This window comes from Erinaceus europaeus, unplaced genomic scaffold (assembly GCF_950295315.1).
Source record: "Erinaceus europaeus unplaced genomic scaffold, mEriEur2.1 scaffold_835, whole genome shotgun sequence".
NCBI classification, from domain to species: domain Eukaryota; kingdom Metazoa; phylum Chordata; class Mammalia; order Eulipotyphla; family Erinaceidae; genus Erinaceus; species Erinaceus europaeus.
Window position 1 is genome coordinate 12175 of NW_026647232.1, and position 22085 is coordinate 34259.

The 22085-nt window shown below is 50.5% G+C and overlaps 1 protein-coding gene across 1 annotated transcript in view; it reads right to left on the bottom strand.

Annotated features, from left to right (window-relative positions):
- Positions 1-3560: 3560 nt before the first annotated feature.
- Positions 3561-22085, bottom strand: part of LOC103114476 (PH domain leucine-rich repeat-containing protein phosphatase 1) — a 36670-nt gene continuing 18145 nt past the window's right edge. The window contains exons 5-9 of the mRNA XM_060183844.1: positions 15871-16001; positions 11569-11673; positions 8728-8922; positions 6543-6771; positions 3561-5494 (exon numbers count right to left, since the gene is read on the bottom strand). Coding sequence (XP_060039827.1) covers positions 4388-5494; positions 6543-6771; positions 8728-8922; positions 11569-11673; positions 15871-16001 — 1767 coding nt within the window. The 3' untranslated portion in view covers positions 3561-4387. The remainder of the gene's footprint in view (positions 5495-6542; positions 6772-8727; positions 8923-11568; positions 11674-15870; positions 16002-22085) is intronic.

Here is a 22085-nt window from a genome sequence, read left to right on the forward strand (position 1 = left end):
GGAATGGGCTGAGGCTGTAAAGGCCACTGCCACGTGCTGGGCACGGAGTTTGGGGAGGGCAGGGAGACCGCCTGGCGTCTGCCGAATGGAGGGAGAGGGGAAGCCAGGACGTCTACGTAGATCCGCCTGCAGCGACAAGGAGCTGAAGGCAAACTGAGACTCAGCCGGGTCTGAGCGCACAGTGGTAGAGCACAGGACTTGCATGCTTCCTCACAGGTTGGCTTCCTCACACCCCATCTCCCCGAGCCGAGCAACATGTTGGTGCTTCTCCCTCATAAAAATTTAAGAAGAAGTCAGAAGAAAAAAAAAAAGTAAAGTGGAATTCAATGGCAAGAATGAGAACCCCCCCCCCATTTTTCTACTGTCACTCCCTCCTGTGACAAATCCAACAGAGGTTGCTCTAGGCGTGGCTGGTCGGGAAACTCACTCTTGCTGCATTCCCGGTGGTTTCCGCTCTGAACACCCGGGTTCCCTGTTTGCAATGATGGCGGCGCCTATGCTCGGATGTGCCTTGTCCTTAAATTACTTAATACTTCTATGTAAGTGAATTACTGAAAACATTCTGGCATTCTGGGCTGCATCACAGGGCAGCTGCTGCAACCCCTTTCTTGTTGTGTCAGGCAGCTCAAAATGCCTGTTTGGGGCGGTGGGGATGGGGGTGGGGAGATAGCTCACCCAGGACTTGGGTTCAAGCTCCTAGCTACCATATGGGAGCAGTAGTAGGCAAAGGGGAAGGAGGCTTCACAAGCTGTGGAGTGGTGCTGTGCTGTCTGTGTCTCTCAGTCAGCATCTGGAAACAAAGGTCTGCAGGCAGCGGGAGCACCGTGCAGGAAAGGCCTGTTGTCAACCAGACCAAACCAAGAAATGACCTTCCGGGGAGCACTTGGGATTTAAGAGGATGGAATGGGTAGTGCTCACTGGACACTGCTTGCAGTGAGTCCCTTATGTGTCTTCTGAGGCCCATTCTGGAAGTTGTGGAGAACAGGTGGGAAGCCTTGAAGGGGTGGGGGTAGGCCCACAGCCTAGTGAGGATTAAGGAGTCACTCTAATCAAAGCCAAAGGGGCCCAGGTAGGAGCTGGAGACCAACTTCCCCCTCCAGCCAATGCCAGGACTCTGTTCACACTGCCAGCTGCTTCTGCCCATCAGAAAGCCAGTGGCCAGCCCTGGACCCACATGCCAAAGCTGACCTCCATGCCCCCCCCCCCCAAGAGCCAGCTGAAAGTGGCTTCCTGCCAGCCTCCTGGAACTGGGGCTGATTTCTGCCCCGTGTCTGGGAAAATAGTAAGCTTTTGCTTTTTCTGGAAGAATGGAGGGAGGCTGAAGTTAAAATCACCAGTGTGAAATCCCAGGCCGAAGCACAGGCCCAAAGGACGTTCTGAAGATACTAATTCAAAAGGACACACACAAACTCCTGTGCTCATAACTGCACTGGTCAACACAGCTCAAACACGGAGGCGGCCTAGATGCCCAATGGCAGAGGAGTGGACAATCAAGCTATGAAATCAGTCTTCTGATAAATCCCTGTGTGGTGCTGGGGACTTGAACCCAGATGCTCAAACACAGCTATGGGCCTCAGAAGACATGATCAGCCAGTGGAATACTTGCTTGGAGAGAGAATTTTTGTATCATTTTGAACAAAATGGATGGAACTGGAAGTGGTTATGAGAAATGAAATAAGTATGAAGAGGTGAAAGACAACCACTGGAGTTATTATTTTACCAGAGCACTGCCTAGCTCTGGCTTATGGTGGTATAGGGAAGTGAACCTGGGGTTTTGGAGCCTCAGGCATGAGAGGCTCTTTGCATAACCACTATGCTATCTCCTCCACACTAGGGAATATAAACAAATAAACTTGCAAAAAAAAAAAAAAAGTAACCAAACTGTCTCTCAGACTTTGTGAAAACCACGGCAGTTACGGGGTGGGGGGGGGGGTGAGGGCAGTGGTGGTGTGTGTGTGCAGACAGCTGTGATGGAGGGTGTGGTGATTCATACACACCCTGTGCTGGTGTGAAACTGTATTGTTGAGATCTTGTATTTTTTTGCAAAAACAATTCAAGTACTAAAAACCACCCATGAAACCCATTTCCACCCAATTTCTAACCTCACCAGCAAGTGGCGCCGTGATAAAAGCAATAGAGGGACATCAGGCGCACAGGGTGGGCCACTAAGGCTTCCTGAGGGCCACAGTCCCTTCTTCCCTGGCCCCCTCTCACCTGCTCACCTCACAGCACCCGTCAGGTCTTGCTTTGTGTCCCCATGTCCAGCCTCGATCCCCTCTCCTGAGTAGCCATCCAAGTGAGGAAGGGGGGTTCACCTCACCAGAGAGACTGTGTGCCTGAGGCCACTCTGGCTTGGGAAATCGCTGGGGGCCACCCCAGAACACTCACCTGGCTGCTCAGGTGTTCAGGGCAGCGTGGTCACTTTGGACAGACTGGGGGTGACCCATCAGGCTGGGCTAAGGCTGCCCGTGGGGTGTAGGAACGGAAACCAGCATGCCTGTGTGGAGGTGGACCCAGGCAGGCTCAGTGCTTATGCCGTAGTGGAGCTGGGTACAGGGTTCCAGAAGGTTGTTTCCTGTCTCCCACAGAGCTCTGCCTAGGTGTGGCAGCCTGGACATGGTGAGCTCACTCTCCTGCTTTCTGCTCAGCCCCTGGAGGATTCTGGAGAGTGGGGTGGGCAAAGGTCCGTGGGCAGGGGAGGGGTGTGGACGGTGTGACCAGGACAAGGACAGTGCACTGCTCTGGGCATTTATGAGGGACACACAGCACGTCAGGGTCCACCTCAAAGTCCTAACTGCCCTTTGATTGAACTAGCCTGCTACCACTACAGGGCAGACGGGTCTACCTGGGAAGCCAAAGCGAGAGAGAGAGTCTGTCTTTGACATGTGCTGTACAAGGTTATTGGTAGGTTCCAAGAGTGGGTGGCACAGGGACTGGGAAGGGGCCAGTCAGAGGGGAACACTGGGTCTGCAGTGGCCCAGGGCGCCCACCCGACCTCTGTGGGCGGTAGAGCACAGAAGCCTTCCCTCGTCATCAACTGAAAGGCCCACAGGCCTTTGGGAGACGGAGGCCACAGGAGAACTGGGGATGAGCGTGGCTTCTGGAGAGTTTTCCAGGGATCTCCTCTTTGCACTCGCTCTCTCCCCTTAAAAACAGGTTTGTCTTTTGTGAGTGCGAGACCAGAGCACCATTCACACTGGCTTATGGCTGTGAGGTGCCGCCCGGGGCCTCAGACTTGCTAGACCTGTGTCCCATCCTTTAATGCTGAATCACGCTCCCCCAACCCCCCGTTCCCTTCTAACATCTGTGCTCCCTGATAACAAGAAATAGAATCTAAGATGAGCTACTGATGTTTTGGGCCTCAAGACTGACTTCACCACCTCATTCGACGCAGGTTAGTCTTGGGGAGCTTTTTTCCCTTCCCCTTCCCTTAAAAAAAAAAAATCCAGAGTCAGATCTCTTTGACGACCCCGACATTCTGACCTGTTGCTCCCGAACACTAGCAATGTGACCTCTGCAGGCCACACCTGGCAGCTGAGACAGAAGCGGGTGGGTCCAGAACTTGTAAAGTTTATGTTTATTATAACAGAAATCATGACAGGTTCATCTGTGTGTTCTGTTCTCATAGAACTCTCGGCCTAGAAGGGTCTAACTCAACTCCGCACAGTCAAGCCACTACGGCCGCGGGAAGGAACACAAATCAAAGGTGTCTGAAAGCCGGGAGGCTGGAGAGGCCACGGCAGGGGCCCTTGCCTGCAGGCCTCCTCCTGGAGTTCGAGACCACCTTGGGGACAGAGATACCACAGCCTCATTTCATGAAGGTGTGTGTGTGGGGGGGAGGGTGAGGGGGAAGGGGTGGAGTGGGGGTTCTGAGGCAGACAGGTGAGAAGAGCCTGGTTTCAGCTGTGTTCTTGAGCCCAAACTAGAAAACATCAGAAGCATCACTATACAGCACTGAGCTATGTACACTAGAGATTTCTCAATCAACTGTTCTCTCAGAGAAAATTAGTGGATCCCGTGACTGTTAAGTCCTCGGGCAGAGTAAAGCAACTCCTAGGAGTTAGTCTCCATATTCTACAAATGTCTATCATTTTCAAGACAAAAAAAAGCCTCCCCACCCCTGAAGTCCAGAACTCCAGTCTGATCAAACCATCCAGTGGTGGCACGCCTGCCCTGCCTTCCAGACGACGAAAAAGCCACTTTAAAAAATATTGCGTTATCGTTAACCATTTCTCTGTAATATATTAAACCTTCTGTTCTTTGTCTTTACACATCTGATATGTTAGGGGGAGAGGAGTTAACAAAGTTCAGTCGGGCTGGTGAAGCATCACTAGGAGGGAAGTGGTCATTATTAAAAAAATAAAATAAAGTGAGGGGGCAGTCCGGGTCAGAGCGGCGTGTCACAGTAGTCGGGGGGCTCGGGGGGCCCAGGCCGCGGCTGCTGCTGCTGCTGCTTCATGAGCTCCTTCACCTCCTCCTCCAGCTCGGGCGGGATGATGAACTGGTCCTCGGGGTCGGGCTGCGCGGGCGCCGCGAAGTAGCCCCCCGGCTTCCGCAGGGGCGCCTCGGCCGCCACCTCGATCACGTTGTGGCTCCTCTCCTGGGGGGCTACGGAGCCGTTGGGGCGCCGGCGGCCGATGGTGCCCGTGGGGTCGGCGCGGGGCGGCGCGGGCTCGTCCTCGGCGGCGCTGGCACCGATGCCCTCGTCGGGGGCCTCGGCTGGCACCTGCGGCGGCAGCGGCGGCTTGTCGCGGTCCCTGGCGCGGCCGCAGTGGATGTCCACCTCCACCTCCACACGGCTGCCGTTGCTGAAGACGCCCTCGATGGGCTCCTCGTCGTCGCTGTCCAGGCCGTTGTCGGAGAAGGCGCTGGAGAAGGTGGCGCTGGACAGCTGGCGCTGGAAGGGGTGGGCCGGGCCGGCGGGGTGCAGTGCGCAGCGGGGCTCGCTGGGGTAGGCCGGGCTGTTCTCGCCGGGGGCGCCGGGGGGCGGCTCGTCCGAGGCCGTGGAGCCCACCTCGCTGCTCATCTCCGACGTGGACAGCTCACTGCTGATCTCGGAGGCCAGGCCGCTGCTGGAGGACGGCACACCCAGCCCGTCGGGGGCGCGGTCCTTGATGGCCATGCTGCCGGCGGGCGGGAAGAGCCCGGGGCTGGGCGGCACCTGCCCGCCCGCGCCCAGCTCGCAGCAGCAGAAGCTGTCCTCAGTGACGCTGAGCTGCACCACCACGGCGCTCACGCTGTCGTGGCAGCCGTAGCTCTGTGCCAGGGTGCACAGCTTCTTGGCGGCGGCCAGGGCATCGGGCACAGGGCGAACGGCTGCCACGGCCTCCTCCGGCGACAGGCTGTCCCACAGGCCCTTGTTGCCCAGGATGAAGAACTCGTCCTGGGGCGTCAGGGGCACCGTCTGCACGTGCGGCCGCGGTACCACGCTGGGGTGCAGGAAGGTGTAGCCCAGGATGCGAGTGGACTCCGTCACCCCGTTCACCTTGCCGTCCTGGGGGGGCGGGGAGGCCCCAGACATGTGAGCGTGGCCACAGCGAGTTGCTCCGGCCTCCTGCCCCAGCGGGGTGAGGGTGGCACTGCCGTCCTCCCCCGGAGCTGAGTCAACCCCGTGCCTGCTGCCCCTCACCCCCCAAAAACACACACACACACACACACACACACACACACACACACCTTCTAGGATGGGCAGGGCAAGACCCCAAGCCTTGTTGCCCCCTCAAAGAACACTGATCCCAAGAGGCAGAGAGGCTAAAGTGAAGATAGCAGAGACCCTGTGAGTGTGGCCAGCCAGGGCATGAGCGCAGGCCCTGGTGTAGCAAATACTGCCAGGGATGGCCCATGCCTGGCTATCACTTAGAGGGAGAGAGAGAAAAGAAGGGAAGGGAATGGAAGAGAGACACCACAGCACCGCAGCACCAGCCAGCTATCCATGGCACCCCTCTGGCTGATGCTGGGCCTTGAACCCATAGCCCTGAATATGCTAAGGTGCACCTATGCTGGGTGACCCCTCACACTGCTTTAAACTTGAGAAGGTTTAAACATCAGGGGAGACAAAGCTGGCCCTGAGGAAGGATCCCAGGGCCTCTCCACCTGCACCACATGCTGACCAGTCTCCCAGGGGCCAACATCCTGTTAATTTCTGACCAGAGAGCACTGCAGCCCTGCCTCATGGTGGAGCCGGGTATTGAACCTGGGACACCTCAGGGACTCAGGTGGGGAAGTCTTTTGTCTAACCATTGTGCTATCTCGCTGACCCTTCTCTCTCCCTGTCACTTTGGAGGGATGAGACAGAAAAAGAACTGGCAGGGAGGGGAAAGGAGACCTGAGAGAGAGAGAGAGACCCCTCAGCAACCCCCCACCATCTATGGAGTCCAGCGAGTGCTGCCAGGATTGGAGCCCCAGGGCCTTATCTGTGAGGAATTGTTCTCAACCAGCTGAGCTAATGCCTAGTCCACTGGAATTTTAGTTTTGACACTGAAGGTCTCAGTTTCCAGAAGTTTCCCTGAAGGGAGATAGTGGTGGCTGGTTTCCCCCCTCACCTCGGTGACAATGGCTTTGTGCTGTTTAATCCTCTTCAGCTCTTCCTCACAGTTCATGACATATGACTTGGACAGCTGCAGCGGCTTCCCATTCCGACACAGAACTGTCTGGCACTTGCCCACGTTGGCGGAGGTCAATGTGAAGGAGCCTCCCGGGTCCACAGGGTCATGCTTGATGTGACAGAGGACGGCAGCACCTCCAAGCTTCTGCCCGGCTGTTCCCAGTTTCCTGGGACCAGAGAGAGGGGAACACACACACACACCGTCACATGTCCAGCCTGCTGACTGCACAGGGAAACTGAGGCACCGGCAGAAGCTCCCAGAGGAACTCCTGGGAGTTGGATACCCGTCTGCCTACAATTGGGCGTGAGTGCCACTAAACGCTGAAGCCGGGGGCTAGTGAAGCCGCTCTTGTAGTGGCTGGCCTGTGACTCCCGGGCCCCCGCCACCTGCATGAGCCCCACCTGCTCCCTTGAATCTCCTCGGCTCCCAGGAGGGGAAAGTCAAGGGGACACTGGACAATGGTGGGTGTGGACACCGGTGCCTCAGCCCTCCTGAGCACACCTGCTGGAAGAGCTCTCAGGGCCCAGCCTCTGGGCCAGCACGGTCTCTTCTAGATCACTTGCAGGAGGCTCCCGAGCAAGGGTGATATTCCCTGTAACTCATGACCCTGATTCTACATGGACTTAACGCCCCAAGAGCTTCCGACTCCAGCAAGTGTGAGGCGCCAGGTGGCTGTAGTCGCTGTGTCCTGAGCAGTGGACGAGAAGGGAGGTAAGGATGCTGCCATCTCTCCGGGCAGGCCCTGGGTACTGTCGGTGCTGGCCAGCTGGCTGGGTTAGGCTGGAGGTCACGCCAGCAAAAGGGCAGGGCTGTCTACTCTAGGGTCTTCACACCCAAAGCACACAGCTCCTCCTGGACCAGAAGACGGCCCACCTCACAGCCCCTCAACCCCACACAGCACCCTGGCTGCTACCTGCACTCTGAACTCCGACTGCTAGACATCCAGCCCCAGGTCTGGGTGCAGGACCTGTCGAGACTGCTCTGCTTATCTCCTTCCAGAGGCACTCAGCAACGCCCACCTAGTTTCAGAGCCTGAGGCTTGTCATTTCCATGTGGTGCTTGATTCAGTAACCACAGACCCCCTGGGTGCTTGGGAGGTGTGTGCGTGTGGGGTGTGTGTGCGTGTGGGGTGTGTGTGTGTGAAGCACTTGCTTTCATGCTCCCTAGGACAGGATGGGGATAAAAGCTGAGCAGCAGGAGGAAGTGCCCAGCTGTGAGAACATTCTCTGGAGCCTCACTGCCCGGGCTCAGATTCTGGCTGCACCTGCTCCGCTGCTCTTAGAGTGACTGCCTTCATTTCTCTGTGCCTCAGTTTCCGGTTTGTCACAAAATAAAAATAGCAACACTGCCTACTGGGCTGGGTCAGATTTATGGCTCTGGAGGATTCCCATGTGAGGGCTCCCCTCAGAGATCTGGCGGTGTGTGCCCACAGAGGGACCCAGACAGACCTGCCTCTCCTGACCTCCAGGAGGAACCTCACAGCTGAGGGTGACGGAAACATATCCCTTCTCCTACAGCCACAGAGACACTTCCCCTACAGGCCACTGACAGACAGAGCAGAGCGAGATGAGCTCCTGGGGGGTGTGCCCGTCACAGCCTGGCCCACACCTGCTCCACTGCCGCCCTGGGCAGGTATTTTCAGTAAATACTGACAGAATAATATTACCATCAGTGTGACGGGAGAAAGCAGTTCTTGGGGTGAGGGACTGCCCCAGGACTTGCAACAACCCCCCCCCCCACCCCAATTTCTCCCAGGTCCATGGAGCCCAACTTCCTCTAGTTCACAAAGGTTTGCTCTCCCTCAGGCAATCTGTGATCGTGTCTCATAAGGGTGAACCACTGAGACAGAAGCAACCCATTTCCAAGACAAGTTCACAGCCAGAAAACCTCAGGAGGAGGTGGAGGTGCATGTGTTTTGGGGTGCTGCAAATAAATGGGTGGCAATCTGGAATCGCGACAGGCCTCTGGCTCTAAGAAGCTAGCTTCCCTCACTGCCCTGGCGCCCTACAGAGGGCGCCCTGCACCCCAGGCGCAGCCAGGGTGCATCCTGAGCCCCCCTGCTGGAGACGAGAGATGGGGACCCAGAGCAGAGAGTGGCTTTAGGCTGGGCCACTGGGCTCACCTCTGCATCACGATGAACGTGTTGACCATGTACTCCTCTTCATTTTTTGTTTTCTGCAGCTCTTCCGCCAAGATGTCACTCATGGTGCACTGGAGCAGGTAGGGCACCTCCACGTTTCGGTCGCCGTCAAACACCCCGTACAGGGCCTCCCGGCTATCACAGAAGTTGTTGACTGACAGGGCTGCGACGCACAGCCTGCGAAGCAAGAGCACCTGCAGGTCAAGCCCCTTCCCCTTGTGCTTCCTGTCCCATCGGGCCTCTCTCCCTGGGGTTCTCAGGTGGGGACAGGACAGTGAGTAAGCACCAGGAGACACAGTATACTGTGAATCTGCATGCCCATGCGCACTCACGAGACTTTCTCACGTGGGGCCCAGAAATAAACCCAGGGCCTCGCACTTCAGTAATACTGCCGACCTGCTTTCAAGCCCATGTTTTTTATTTATTTGACTTGACAGAACAGAGAGAAGTTGACAAGGGGAGGGGGGACCGAGAAAGAGTCAGAGAGAGACACCTGCGGCCTTGCTTTACCACTTGGGAGGCTTCTCCCCTGAGTGGGGGCAGGGGCTTGAGCTCTGGCCCTTGTGCTGGTAACATGTGCACTCAGTCAGGTACACCACTGCCCAGCCCCTCCAGCCCAACTTTCATTCTAGGTTTTTTTTCTGGGGGGGGGGCAGTGAGAGACAATAAAGCACAGTTCTACCCCCCCCCCCCCCCCCCCCGTGGAGGCCCCTTCAGTGCTGCCTATGGGGCTCCCGTGTGGGAGCTCAAGCCTGCAGGTTATCTCCTCCACCACTGAGTCATCTCCAGGGTCCCACAAAAAGGTTAAAGAACTTTCACATTAGGCAAAAATGGAACTTGCGCTTCCCCCAAGGTCAAGAGTTGTGGACTGAAGGCTAACAAGGCAGATACTGGGGGAAGAAGAGTTACCAGGTGGGGGCTGGGGAGTGGGTTCGGGAAGTTTGCAGTCTCTCATTCTGAATCTCAACACTGGATGCCAGTCATTCCCAAACAGTATGATTGTGTTCCAGAAACTCCCCGGGCGAAACACGTGGGGAAAAGGGGGCTGTTGGGAAAAGCAATGGGCCAGGATGTTGGTGAGTGACGGGAGCGGTTCAAGCAGTCCAATGTACCGGGACTGACTGAAAGTCTTCAAAAGGGAAAAGAGGCTGGAAGAAACTGTGGAAGAATGAATGGCTGAGGATATTTCAGACTGATTGAAATCCATAAACTATAAGCAAGCTGCTCAGTGAACTGTAAGCCCAAGAAAGGTGGCCAACACTTCTGGGAAGCGCATCAGAGTCCCACTACTGAGAGTGGGAATGGAAGGCAGGAGTGTGTGGGGACAGCGTCACCCACGGAGGGACAAAGTGACCAGTGGCAACCGAATTCTTATCTGAAAAAGGGCAGAGTCAGTGGAGCGACACCTGGAATGCTCTCACAGGAAAATATTGCCAATTGGAGTTTCTAAATTAGTGACATCGCTTTCAAAAGTTAAGGTAGAATAGGGACATTTTCAGATAAACAAATAAGGAATTTGCCAACCCAAACTGGCCCTGTAAGAACTGTAAAAAGCAGTACTTGAGGTAGAAAGAAACAGTACCAGATGGAAATCTGGTTCGACATAACCGGAAATGACATGCTGATGTGTCTAATTTAAAACTACTTTAGGGGTGTGGTGGTTCTCAACAAGGTGACTTTGTCCCCAGGAGATAGTTCTGTCCTGTCTGAGGGAGTCGGGGGTGCTGTGGGCACTAACTTGGGTGGAGGTCACAGACACTGTTAAACTTCTGACAATTCCAGGATGCCACTCACCCGGCCGGTGCCCCCCTCACCTCCAGAAAATTAGCGTGCAGTATACAAGAACCCGTTGGGAAGTTCTTATAAAAATTTCACATAGCGTATAACCCAACAAGGAAAAATAAAGCCATGTGTTCACATTAGGAATGTGTCTATGATTTTAGAGCATTTTTAGTTGTATTTACCAAAAGCCAGAAACCATCTAAATAACTTGATCCTTTAGCTAATGAGTGAATAAACCTCGATCTATTCATGCAAGGGTGAACTTTAAAGCTATTCTGATTTCATGAGTCTAGTTAAAGTTCCTCACCTTACTGACTCTGATGTGTGCCCCGGGCTGAATATTTATAACTATTATGGAATCCACCTCCACTTACTGTTCTTCCTCTGTCCTCAAGACTTTGGGTTCTAGTGCCTTGGTTAATTGAATGATGGCAGCTTGAATTTATAAAATACTTTTCTAGTAGTAACGGTTAGCATCTCTTCAGAAAACACAAGCATGAATGTAACCCTTACTAAACTCAACATTTGCAGTCAAGACAGGGGAGCTTGGTGAGACTGGGGCGGGGGGAGAGAAAGAAAGACAGCTAAATTCTGGTGATAAGACAAGCAGTTGGCATTATGGGGCATGGATGCCAGGTCCCTGCCAAGCTCATTTAGACTGTGAAGAGCTCCAGAGAACCAATGGCTGGCTAGAGACGTAAGTGACCACAAATATGGAGGATCCAGGCTACTTCTCCTTTAGTTCTACCCTGCTTCTGCTGGGTAAACAGGCTTCTGAGAAAAGATAAAGGGCCTTTTCTACAGAGCAGGGATGCAATTCAATACTGAGGCTTCTCCAAACTCTGGGGCCTCACATAGACAGAATGTGTCAGCTACACTGCATCCTAGCAACAGCTTGGGGGGGGGGCCTATGAGGTGGCAGGCAGGGCCTTCGCTTAATGCTCAGATGTAAATCCTGAGGTGGCCTCACTTGGTGGACACATGATCAAATAAGTGGGACCAGAGGGAAGTGGGTGCTAGCACAGAGTTTTAGCCACTCACTTGTTCTTCACCCCAGAAGCTTCAGTGTAGCCATGGCTCCACACAGCTGGGGCCCCCGACGCATCTCCTGTTGAAGGCTGATCGATCTTGAAACAGCGGATGTTACTAATGAGAGAGATGAGGGGGATAGAAGGCATTAGAACCGAACGTGAGAACTACTGCTTGGACCTGGGATCTCGGCGCACCAGCGAGGTGCTCTGCACTTCCACTCGTGTTCAGTGGGCCTGAAGGGATCGATCAGCAACAGGAACTAGTCACTCCTCACAGCCCAGAGTCTGAGCGTTCCTGGGGGCACTCAGATACTGCCACTCGCTCAGCATGAGGCCGGGTAGAAAGGGCAGCTCTCCCCACAGCTCTAAGAAGCTGAAGTACTAAGTTGGGTATGTTCTTGATTTGAAAGGATGAAACCCGAGCCACAATCTTACTGTGTTTAATTGACATGAGGCCATTCACCACACTCATCCTTGATCTAGAGTCTGCCCAAGTCAACCCTTCTGATATGTCACAATATAATGGAGGACTTGTCAGCCCTCAGGGCTTCTACTTCTTTCCTCATGTGCACACCCTGTATGCTAAGGCTAACACGTTCAGTTATACAGAAAATGGGGACTTTAAATAAATTCCATACTATGTAAATTTAAGTTGAGAAACCAATTCTTATTTCAAGCTCCTACATAAGTAGTCAAGGGAACTTAAGACAGAAGAGAAAACAGATAAAAGATACACTCCCAAATGAGCTTATTAAACGCAGTCTATTTGGAAGATCTCAGAACCTCCCCAATAGGAAGTCACACACATGTGAAGCTGGGTTTTAAAAAGGTCGGCTATCACATGGTAGACTCCCACTTATCTGTAAATTGACTTAAATTGTCCCCTCTCCCATTACTTACAGAAAAGAGGGGAGGGGGAAGTATGCATCATTTCTCTTTTAAAAAATTTTTTATTTATTTATTTATTCCCTTTTGTTGCCCTTGCTGTTTTATTGTTGTCGTCATTGTTGGATAGGACAGAGAGAAATGGAGAGAGGAGGGGAAGATAGAGAGGGGGAGAGAAAGACAGACACCTGCAGACCTGCTTCACTGCTTGTGAAGTGACTCCCCTACAGTTGGGGAGCTGGGGGCTTGAACCGGGATCCTTACGCTGGTCCTTGCGCTTTGCACCATGTGTGCTTTAACCTGCTGCGCTACCGCCCGACTCTGTATCATTTCTTAACACAAACATTTTTGCCATGAACTCAAGAGAATGCATATTTGACTGCACTCACTAACTCCATTGCTAAGTAATATTGAATACCCTTCCTAAGAACCATTCACCTCTAAGAAGGAAATATCTAGTAGGATTTACTTGATTCTACAAAAAGCTAGTGATTTCCTGGAATTAAAAAATACTTGTTAAGGAAAACTTTAATCTCAACTCCCAGGAAATACCCCTATTCCTTTGTCCTAAGAGGCTGAAAAACATTTAAGTCATAGATGATACCAAGAGAAAGTCTGAAATTAAATTAATGCTTCACTTTACAGCAAGGGACTGACTAGGTGTCCTCAGGTTCAGTTTCCAATCCTACCCACTTAAGGGGGCATCAGAGCAAGAGGGTCCATCACTATTCGCTCTGTGCCTGGTACCACATTTTCTCTGTGTTAAGATATCAGCAACGCACCCTCCCTCATCTCTGCTAGTTGTCACAGTTATGGAGAAGAACTGAGGCTCAATTCTAAAAGCAGCCATACTGCTTTCTTCCTCTTGCTTTTAGAACCAAGCCTTTAAAAAAACATGCCATTTCCTGTGGGTCTGATGCATGTTTGAACACGGATGGTTGACCCCCCCGGAAGCTTGTCTATCAGACTCCCTTTGGCATGCCAGCCTTGTGATCGAGCGAGGTGTGGCCAGAATACTCAGGGGAATTCCAACCTTCCTATCAGCTTCGCCACATCACCCCACCCTCCTCCCTCTGGAGGGCTTCGCCTTCTTTAAATTTCTATTTCCCCGTTCCTGCATCACCCTCCACACCCCCTCATTGCCTTGTTCTCTCTTCCCTTATAAAGAGATATTGGCCTCATTGGCCAGCTTGGCCACTTCCCTTGCACAGCTGCCCCTTTATAAACTTGTAAGTGTGACAATAAAGTGTTCCGTCTTCCACCATGGTACCCTGAGGTTTGTTGTATCGTCCGCTGCCACGGTACACTGGGAAGACCCCTCAGCGATCTCACCCCTGCTGCTGCTGGCCCGACATTCCCCGCTCTCTGTCTAAGCTCTGGTAGCCAACAGACCAGGCAATGATGTGGGAGCTGGGCTGGCTCATTCCCCTGAGGAACCTGACAATTTCCTAGGCTGATTATTAAAATCAGAAACCCGCCAGTCCCCACAGCCTCTACTGAAGAAGTCGCTGTCTATCTGTCCTGGCATCCCAGGGTGCAGTGAGGCAGGCAGAGCAGCAGTCCAAGTGACCCGCACATTGACTTCAGTGCAGGCTGAGTGAGGACCTCAGCTGGGGGGCCCTCACCTCCGTCGCAGCTCAGAAGCAACAGAGATGGACACTTGTATGACCTGCCTTCTAGATAACAGCCAGGAAGTCACATCAGCACTGAAGAGCATTGGGATACCATTGCAGGTTACTGATTAAAAAAACACAGGAGATCTGAGAGCACCCAGAGCAGTCACTGCAGTGACACACACTCACTCACGGCCGAGCGTCTCACAGACAGATGCCTGCTAGGAATTGCTGTGCTGGATATGCCCCTTCACTTCTTTTTCTGTATTACAACATGAACAGCTTCCCCAGTCATTCTGTACTCATCCCAAATGTGACTAGGGACACCTTGAGGACTACTTCTGTGTTTAAATGGACACTGTATTTCTGATTATCTTCCAGAATATACGGAGCCATCAAAAACCTTGATCTTAGTAGATGAGTATTTTTGAAAACGACAGAGTCAAGAGTTTTTAGGAAAAGTCACACTAATTTACAGCCCTCCGGCACTCAATTATTTCATCTACCATCTCCTTGCCGGACGGACAAGGATGAACGTGACTTTTCCCGTGACAACCTGCACTTCATGTGCTAAATGTCAACATCAAATTCCTTCTGCTTGACCTACAGCAGCGTTTTCTTTTCAGAATATCACTACTCCTAGTCTTTATTTCTGGCAATGTTTCATCTTTGCCACCTGCCTTTTAGATTTATTTTTGGTAGTTTCTGGAATAGACATTTAAAATTTAATGTATAGAAACTATTTACATATAAACACATATTTATATACTTAAATATCAAAACCAATCTCAGTGAGCATGCAGGCCACCCCTCACCTTGGAGAGAAGCTGCACTCTGGGTGGGCAGAGGACTGGGCCCTGGCATCACCACAACAGCGGGGAGAGCCTGGGTCCCTTGCGGCTGTGCCTGACTTACACCAGCCACCTCATGGACACAATGAAATCAGCGTCCCCATTAAGGACAGAAATTGTCAACAAATGCCACTAACTGGCTAGTTCTGTCCAGCAATCACTCTAAGTGCTTTTCAAATTTTGGTTTGCATTAAACTCTCAGAAAGGACTGAGGGCCTGTTGATACTGATGCTTCAGTGAATTGTGTGTGTGTGTGTGTGTGTCTGTGTATGTGTGTGTGTGTGTGTGTGTCACTGTCCAAGACTGTTATTGTAAGATACCCTGGAAATCCAAAAGCACTCATAAAAAATCCTGAGCCTGAGGATAAAGATCGCTCAGAATTCTGTTAGCCAGAGAGGACCCATTTCAGCATCACTTGACATCCTCTCGAGCGTTTCTGATGTGTGCACGTGTACACACACTCAATGCACACAGAGTTAGTGTGCAAAAAGTGAAGTCAGGCTGCATGAATGTCTTTGTCAGCTTTCTTCTCAGTTCCCAGCGCACCACCACTGAGAGCTTCTGAGCTTCTGATACCATTCTAGGCCTCTACTTTAATGACTGTATAATGTTTATGAGGAGTATAATGTATTCCATGTATCTTACACCCTGCTTGCCTGCTGTCCTCTGCATCTTTTATATTTCTTTCTCCTCTTTGTTTTCATTATTCTTGATTTCTTTCTATCTGAATTCTCAAAAACTCTCTGAATAGACACGAGGATCCAACTCTTAGCAATACCACGTGCCCTTCCTTTGGGTGAACTGTGGACTCTCAAGTCACTAATGTGTGTAGAAAGAGCTAGTAAGTATGTATGCAATTATGCCTCATATTCTGTTTGATATTTTCACAAAATCCTGAGTCCTGAGACCAGGGAATGGGGCTGGGGTTCAGGCTCTGGGGATTCCCAATACTCAAATACTTACTTCAGTAGCTCCAGGGTTTTGTGGTCCAGAGTGAGGCGGGGGTTTCCCGTCAGGTCCAGTTCTTGCAGCTTGGAAGGCAGGTTCTCTGGCAGAGTGACTTCACTGAGCTCATTACAGCTGAGGTCCACACACTGAAAGAACAAATGGAGACAAGAGATGTTTACGGGGCTCCACGCTCCTGCTCTTTGCAGGAGGATCAGTCTGACCAGCCACCAGACCATGTTGCCACAGGTAGCAAAGCCGAGTATGGCTGCTACTCTGTTACCCTTGTTAGGAAGAGTTTGCTAAAGAGTTTATATTATTCCGTGGGTATTTCTGTCATCACGGTCACTGTGATGAGCACAGATTAAGACAACAGTGGTCTCAGTACAACTTACTGGGTAGTGACGAAAGCCCATGTCTATGGATGACAGGGGTGGGTAACCTAGAGTGTCAAGAGTTGTCGGAAACAAATGACTTGCTGAAAAACTGAAGATGTCCTACGATAGTCCTGACAGAGGTAACAGCTTTAACATATTACACCTGAGAGCCAAGCCTCAGAATTCTGCAGATGTCAAGATGTCATTCTTTTAGTTAATAAAATCACAGAAGAAGTCACTTGGAGTATGTCTTCATAAAGATCTCAGAGCTGAGGCTTGAGTACTAGCTGCATACAGGCCACGGGGCCCTGAGTCCCTAACTCACCACAGCCACTGCCTTTCCAGGTTTCTATGTCCCCCTGGTTCCCACTTGCAACACACTGCCCCAGCAGGAGCAGACTGCACTCAAACTTTCCGTCTCCCTTCCCTCTGATCTGCCTCCCACCCCAAAGTCACAGGCCAGCTGTGGCCTTCATGCCGTCACAGGCCAGCTGTGGCCTTCATGCCGTCACAGGCCAGCTGTGGCCTTCATGCCGTCATAGCCCAGCTGTGGCTTTCATGCCATCATAGCCCAGTTGTGGCCTTCATGCCGGCTGTGGCTGCTCTTCAATCTGTCACTTTCGCTACTTGCTTCCTCAAATGCTCCAGTCCCTTATGTCAAAGTCCACACTGGCTGCTGAGCGCGAGATGCTCCAGTGTGTCTGTGCTTCTGCACAGGCTCTTCTCCGTGGCTGACACTCTTCAAGCTTTCCTTCCTTTTACCTGGCCCTCAGCACCCTCCCCTACAGTCCCCTGGTGTCAGTGATCTGCCCCTCATCACAGTATCTGCATATGCTTCCCTCCACTGGTGCACTCCCTCCTAGAGCAGGGCTGCTTCCTCTGCTACCTCCTGGGCATAGCACACTGCACAGAGAAGGTGCTCAAGGGAAGGATGAACAAGCAAGTGGTTTGCCTGGCGCTTGGAGGACAGTTTTTGTGGTGAGTAAATGCAAATGAAGCCCTTCAGCAATCAAAGCTGCAAGGATGGGAACGAAGATACACACGTAGCTTACACTCAGTCTAGAGTAAAGAGCCTAGAGTTAAAAAGAAAGGTGGTGGTGACCACATCAGCCTACTTGTTTGAGGACTCCTGGCCACAGTACTCCCTCCCCAGGGATCTCTATAAAGGGCAGCTGGTCACAGGAGTGAGCCACTGAGATCCAGTCCTTCACCTGCACGTACACACACACACACCACACACACACACACACACACGCCATTCCATAAGATGAAGGCAGTATTTTAGTGCAATGGGCATGCAGAAATAATTTCTTCAATCAGAGTTAAAAAAATCAAACTAACTGTCTGCACTGGCTCCTACCACCGATCTGAAGGACAGAGGCTATGCTGTCCTATGTTCCTGAGCAGGTCTGTTACTTGTGAGCCGTAGTGGCCATTTTCTATTTATGCTCCTTCTTTTATCCTCAGTCCTTATATAAATGGAGCCCTGTCCCAAAGAAAAGTGACCACCAGACTGCCCCAGTGTTAGTAAGTGTCCTAATGATGATGACGTGCTCAGATTCTCAGGGCACCTGATGACTGCTTCGAGGGCATGAATGCAGCAGACGCCTGGATGCACAAAGTCTACTCCACCCAAATGACACCCACTGGTCTTAGCTCTGCCAACACGTCCGTCATCTGACACCCCACAGAATGAACCCCATCTTTCACTCATCTTGTTGAAGACACTTCCCCAGTCTTTGTATCTCTCTATGACTGAGTTGCTTCTTTCTCATCTCACTTTATTTTTATGAGGCAGACAGCCAGTCAGTCAGACATAAAAGATCAAGGCAACACTCAATGTTCTATACTTTTCACATTTGGTTGTCTTTCTTGGCCTCTGTGTGATGGCAGGGATTGAACTTAGGGCCTCACATATTCAAGGCACGCATTCTACTGGGAGCCACCTCCAGGACCTCCCGTCTGTCTTTAAGAACAACAACTAACAGGGCTTGATTCCAGGGGACACTCTACTTCCTGGTTATTGTTCTCAAGAGTGTAGTGTATTAAAAATATTTCAGACTCCATTTCCCAGGGAAAATAACACACACACACACCCCTAAGAGATGAGTTGACTCAATCCAAGAAGTTACTACTGCATAGCATAAGCACAAAAACAATCTTCTAAGGAGACGTAAAACATTTTTAAAAGAATGTTATTCATCCAGTCATCAGAATCAAGGTGTCACAGGAACACAGACAACTGGACAAAGAAGTTGCCGGCACAGTGTTTGAATAACAGGTTTCTGTCACCACAGCAAATGTCAAACATTAATTTTATCTGCTTAAATCATAATTCTGAAGTAATCAGAGTAAATCACTCAATTCAAAACTTGGGTTTAGGAAGTTCCAGGTTCATTCCCCAGCACCACTATAAGCCAGAACTGAGCAGAACTCTAGGAAAAAAAAAGACTGTGACAACAGCTATGAGGATGAGTCACAACACTTCTGGGGTAGGAGGTGCGGATAGGGGTGAACAGGATACCCACAGTCCCCTCTACTTCTTGGGCTCACAGGCTGAGGAGTGGACTCTGGCCTGGGCCCTCCATGCTGGCGGATGTGATGACTCTGGTCCTGTTTTCGTCTCATGCTGACTGACCTGATCTGTATTCAGAGAGAAGTCTCCCTGTCTCAGGACTGTAACAAAATGGCCCCAGGAACCAGGACTGGTATGGCGGTTAAGAAGATTAACTTGAAAGTCGCGATCGGAGGTGAAGGCTATAACACTAAGGAACAGAATACCATGACTTTAGGCCCATTCAAGCTCAACAAACCAAAACAAAATAACTGAAAAAGGTACTTTTCTCCAACTAAAACTTTTTCTCTTATAATTGCCACCAAGATTATCTCTGGGGCCTGGTGCCGGCACTACTAACCACAGCTCCCAGCAGCCATTTTTCCTCTTTTAATTTTTTTTTCTATTTGTTTGATAGAACAGAGAGAAACTGAGAGGGGACAGGGTAACAGAGAGGGGGAGAGAGAAAGTTAGACACCTGCAGACCTGCCTAGCTGCTGGAGAAGCTTCTCCCTACAGGTGGAGAAAGGGGACTCAAGCCTGGGTCCTTGCCTGTTAAGAGTGTGTGCTCAACCAGGTGTGCCACTGCCCAGCACCCCCTAATAACTTTTTTTTTTTGCCTCCAAGGTTATCGCTGGGGCTCGGTGCCTGAACCATGAATCTACTGCTCCTGGAGGCCATTGTTTTCCTCTTTTGTTGCCCTTGCTGTCGTAGCCTTGTTTTGGTTATTATTGTTGATGTTGATGTCGTTGTTGTTGGATAGGACAGAGAGAAATGGAGAGAGGAGGGGAAGACAGAGAGGGGAACAGAAAGGAGACACCTGCAGACTTGCTTCACCACCTGTGAATCGACTCCCTTGCAGGTGGGGAGCCGGGGGCTCGAACCGGGATCCTTAACGCCGGTCCTTGTGCTTTGCGTCACGTGCGCTTAACCCGCTGTGCTACCACCTGCCCCCCCCCCAATAAGTTTTATGACCTTCCTGCCAGAGTACAGAAACTAACGCCTGATGATTAACAAGTGTCAAGATGTGCTTAAGTTAGAAAAAAGAAAAAAAGAGTCAGATGTAAATTCTATGCAAGATTAGAGGATTTACAGAATAGAACCTTTGCTTTAGGGTCACATAGTTAAATTTGTGATTTTGCAAGTTAAAAAGTATTTACACACAGAGAGACATACTCACAGAAAATGGTTTTAAAGCATTACTGAAAAAAGTGACTAGCCACTTTTTTTTTAATGTCCTAAAAGATGAGACTACTTTAAGAACCTGGTTAGTTAACTACCTTGTGATTCTATCCCCTTATGGTATCTGCTAAGTTTCAATAATTGCAAAGATCTTAATACTTTTCAGGAAATAATTTACGACATTTTATTTGTACTTTATCTTCAAGAGGTAATATGAATATGGTATTCAGCTATTATCTCAATAAAATTTTAATACAGGCTGGAGCCTGTATTTTAGATTAAAATTACTTCTTTTAGATTAAAAATTGCTTTAGGGTTCAGCTTGCAATGAACACTTTTTCCAGACATATTTATCATTTGGGACACAGTAACCACGTTCGCCAGAAATTTTCCTTTAGATCGTTTATATGTATGTAAGTGGCAATTAAAAGTATTCTCAAGGGCCGGTAATACAGCTCACTTGGAAGGGTGCCTATTTTGCCTATGCCCGAGACCCAGGTTCAAACCCTTGGTATACCACACGGGGAGTATGTGGCACTGGGCGAAGCTTCAGTGCTCTGGTCTTTCGATCTGGAAAAGCTGGCTGACGCTGTGAAGCCCCGGTGATGACAAAAAATAAAGAAGCCATGGCGCAGCCCCAGAGCCCCAGGCAAGTTTAGCTGACAGCACTGCTTCTGTGCTGGAGGCAAGGCAGAGGCAGTACGTGACTCACAAACATCTCCTGGCTTCTGCTGATCACCAGCCAAAACAGCTGCTCGGGCCAATTGCCACCCCAGCTGAACCCCATCAAGGACGCACTTTAATTATAGTCAACTTTTCTGGAGTTCTAACTATGTCAAAGGTTTGACATGTATCATTTCATTTCCTTTTCACAGCAGTGCCGTGAAGGAACCATGATTCTTTCCCTCCTGGTGAATGAAGAAATGGAGCAATTTAGAAACTTTTAGCTGGGACCCAGCTCTTAAGTCTGTCTGCCTTCCAAGCCACTGTGCAAGGTACTAAATGGAAAGAGAAGTATTTCTTCAAGTTTATACTAAATGCTTTGCAATGCCATGGTGATGTGTGAGATGATAGTTACTCAAAGGAAACTGTTCCCTGAATACACAGCTGGGAGGTGGGGTGGCAGAAAGACAGGGTCGACGTCCCAGCTCAATTTCTGGCAGTGCATATGCCACGGCGGTAGGGGGGGGGGTGGGCTTTTCTCCTATCTCATCCATCTGTCAGTCAGTCACTCACTATGAAAGTGCACACATTTAAATGCACACTTATAAAATGGTTTGTACACACCTTAATCATATAAATGCTAAAAACTGCTGCGGGGAAAATCTATGCAAGCTATTTAAAGCATCTTCAAATGTCTCCAAGAAGTCTAAGTCTGATATGTAAAGGTTATATCCCAAAGTATCTGAAAAGTGAAGAATGGGTAAGTAGAATGACTCAGTTCTCTTTGATTGACAGAATAGATTCAGGGCTGGGGAAACAGCATAAAGATTATAAATGCCTGAGGCTCTGAGGTCCCAGGTTCAATCCCAGCACCATAAGCCAGAGTAGAGCAGTGCTCTGGCCTCTCTCTCTCTCTCTATCTTTTTCTCTATACAGCTCTCTCATTAAAAATAAATATAATATTTACAGATAAAGAAAGAATCGATTCCAAGTTTATAAATTCTTAGTTGTGTTTCATTAAGCATAAAACCTGTCATCAAGGCTGGGGAGAGGTCTCAGCCTGTTAGACCTGCACAGGACTTGCATGCCTGCAGCCCCTAAGACTGTAAGTTCAACTCCTGGAACCACCACGCACCAGAGCTAAGTAGTTCTTTGGTCTCACTTGTTTCTCTAAGAACATAAATAAAGTTTTAAAAAACAAACAGATAGAGGAGTCAGGTGGTAGCGCAGTAGGTTAAGTTCCTGTGGCGCAAAGTGCAAGGACCAGCCTGAGGATCCCGGTTCGAGCCCCTGGCTCCTCACCTGTAGGGGAGTTGCTTCACAGGCGGTGAAGCAGGTCTGCAGGTGTCTTTCTCTCCCCCTCTCTGTCTTCCCTTCCTCTCTCCATTTCTCTCTGTCCTATCCAACAACAATGACATCAGTAACAACAACAATAATAACTACAACAATAAAAAAAA